General features: G+C 48.1%; 1 protein-coding gene across 1 annotated transcript; it reads left to right on the top strand.

Annotated features, from left to right (window-relative positions):
* Window positions 1-621: 621 nt before the first annotated feature.
* LOC127345958 (E3 ubiquitin-protein ligase SINA-like 7) lies at window positions 622-2,285 on the top strand. The gene is made up of 2 exons (XM_051372502.2): window positions 622-887; window positions 1,020-2,285. Exons 1-2 carry the CDS (start codon window positions 732-734, stop codon window positions 1,980-1,982), a joined length of 1,119 nt encoding a protein of 372 aa, XP_051228462.1. The 5' UTR covers window positions 622-731; the 3' UTR covers window positions 1,983-2,285.
* Window positions 2,286-3,014: the final 729 nt, after the last annotated feature.

The following is a 3,014-nucleotide window of genomic DNA, read 5'->3' as shown; positions in this document are numbered from 1 at the left end:
AATAGCCGAGGAGCCAACGGTTGCTCGGGCATGAGGCCCCGTTTGACCCTCTATCATTATGTTATTTGGTGGTGCTTTGTTACCTTATTTACATGCTTCCGTTTATATTATTTTTTATACCTTTTATATGTATTTGTTTAATAGATAAATAAAATAAATCATGGCTGTCTCTACGTTCGAGATTGGATCCATAAATTTAATTTTCCTTGGTCAAGGTGGTCAAACGAGTTAACTAATGTTCCGCTAGAAGATATTAATACTCCCAACATAGCAATGAATAAAGCGTCCTTATTTTCTATGTATTGTATTTAACTAAAAATTACTTTGGTTATATAAAAAAATGTTTATATAAAATTAGCATCATTAAAAAATATTTTTAAATACAAATTCAACGATACTAATTGCATGCAATACAATGAAGAATTTGTTACTCAATTTTTTCATCAAAATTTGTCTTGAAAATTGAAATACAGGTGCTGTTTATTCACCGTAGTTATCTCAACCACACGGACATAAATAGTACACCCTCTATCTCGAACTACGTGACAAGTAATTCGGGAGTTAAGTTAGTAAAAAGATGTGACATGTCATTGGCATAAGTGCTCTTTTGTCCTCTCCTTCCACTAGCGGAGTGTGTCGAGGTACACCTGTGTGCTGGACTCTGACCGGAGTAAACTAGATCTTACCGGAAGTGGGGGGAGAGCAAGAGGAAGAAGGAGAGTAGAGGAGAAATGGGCAATGTCGGCCGAGAGGGAGCTCTCGCGGTGCTGCCCGCCGCCATGCCGACAGAGCCGCAGCTTCCCGTCGCCGCTAGGATGCTCTACTTCCCCGCGGAGCTGCTGGACTGCCATGCCTGCCGCCACCCCCTCAAGCCGCCCATCTACAAGGTGATGAATCAATCAATCCCCTTTCCAAGTTCCCTTCTTTCTTGGCAGGAGTTCAGTCAATCTCCATTCCAAGGTTCCTTCTTGAATGAATCGCCATGGCATGAGTGCTGAATCTTGATGCATGGTTCACAGTGCGAGGCCGAGCACCGGGTGTGCTCCACCTGCCGCGTCCTCCACGGCGAGGCCTGCAGCGGCGCCCTCGTCCACTCCCGGATGGCCGACGAGTTCGCCGCCGCCGCCAGGGAGCCGTGCGAGTACGAGAGGTACGGGTGCGACGCGGGCGGCGTCGCCTACCACCTGGCCGCGGAGCACCGCAGCTCGTGCCCGCACGCGCCCTGCGGCTGCCCGGAGGGGTGCGGCTTCCTTGGCTCCCGGCAGATGCTCCTCAACCACGTCTCCGGCCCGGACCACTCGCGCCCCATCATCGACATCCGCTACGGCCAGGAGTGGAAGCAGAGCCTTCCCCTGTCCCGGCGCTGGTATCTCCTCCTAGGAGAAGAAACCCAAGCTGCTGTCGCTGCTGGCGCGGGCCGGCACCGGAACGTGTTCCTCGTGTCCCTCGGCGAGCGCGGCGACACCACGGCGGTGTCGGTGGTGTGCGTCAGGGCGGACGGCGGCGCGCCCGAGGCGGCGCAGTTCTCCTGCAGGCTCGCCGTGGAGCACCCGGGCGATGGCACTAAGGTGATATTTGAGTCGCCCCTGGTAACAAGCAGCTCCCTGTCCGGCGGCGCGCCAGCGCCAGGCGGGGTCAGGTCCTTGCCGGTGCCGAAGGAGTATTTGTCCGGGGACAGTATACCGCTCAGCATCCACATCCACAAGCTCGAGCCTCCTGCTTCTGTTCCTAGTCCTCCTACTGCTGTCCCTCTTCCTCCTACTACTCCGGCTTCTCCTCGTCCTGTCGCCGCCACCGTCACAGTCGCCACCCCTTCTCCTCGTCCTGTCGCCGCCATCGTCACCGTCGCCAGCCCTCCTCCTCGCCCGGTCGCCGCAGCCGCCACCGTCACCCTTGCCCTCCAGTCGCCAGCAACAGATCAGAGCAACAAGAAACGGAAAGCTACGAATCCGAAGAAATTTAGTACTGCTAACAGAAGCTGATATGTACTGTACTTATGATCTACTACTACTGTAGACTAGAAACCCATGCCGATTAGCTGGTGCTGGGGCTGTGATGGTGTTCCATTGCCGTGGTGCCTTGTATGGGCGGAAAAGACTCCTAGAAGCTCTGTTTTTTCTTCTTCTTTTGATGCTGTTGAACACTGGGTTTCGTTTATGATAAATGGAACCGGGGGTTTTGTCTCCCTGTGAATCTAAAAAGAAAATTAGCTATTCCGTTATCTGTACTTGTGGATTTCTTTCAATCTGAAGATTCCATCTCATGCCATTGCTGCATGCACATCCTGCCCATTATTTCGTGGTTACTGACTCATCTTTTTTCAAAAAATAAGACAATAGTATGCACTAAAATTTGGCACTTTATAAAAATACCAATAAAAAGCTCAGATCTGAAAAAGAAAACATCACCATAACTTTCACATACACTCTCAGATAACAGTATCCATATTTTATACCAATACAAAATCGAAATGTGCGAATACTTGCCAATGTATTCTTATACAAACCAAAATGACTTTGCCCTATTTCCTCATGATATTACTTAACTCACATCTTGTAGGATCATATAGCTTAATATTTAAGCATATTGAATGTTGAAACGATAGTAGATACAATATATCTGAATGGGAGAACGTAACTTTACTCTTCTTTTAATCTATATGTATCTATGGAACAAATTTGCTAGAGTGCATCTTCTGGAAGATGAGGTTGACTCTGTCAATTGGATTTGGACTACATTTAATGACTTCTTGGCCAAATCGGCTTTCTTGGCTTTCTTTGAAGGGCGCACTCTTTAGCATTTACATGACCCAATATGGAAATGCAAAGCTCCTATGAAATTCAAGTTATTTGCGTGGAAAGTGGTGTGAAACCGTTGTTGGACGAGCGATAGAAAATTTCGCCATGTCCTATATAATGATTACTCCTGCAAATTCTCTCTTTTAACACTCCGATACAATTGAGCATCTTCTTATGCAATATCCTTTTTATAGGAGCATTTAGTTTGAGGTCTTG

The sequence above is a fragment of the Lolium perenne genome, chromosome 3 (genome assembly GCF_019359855.2).
Source record: "Lolium perenne isolate Kyuss_39 chromosome 3, Kyuss_2.0, whole genome shotgun sequence".
Taxonomy (NCBI): domain Eukaryota; kingdom Viridiplantae; phylum Streptophyta; class Magnoliopsida; order Poales; family Poaceae; genus Lolium; species Lolium perenne.
This window is presented reverse-complemented; position numbering and strand designations above follow the sequence as displayed.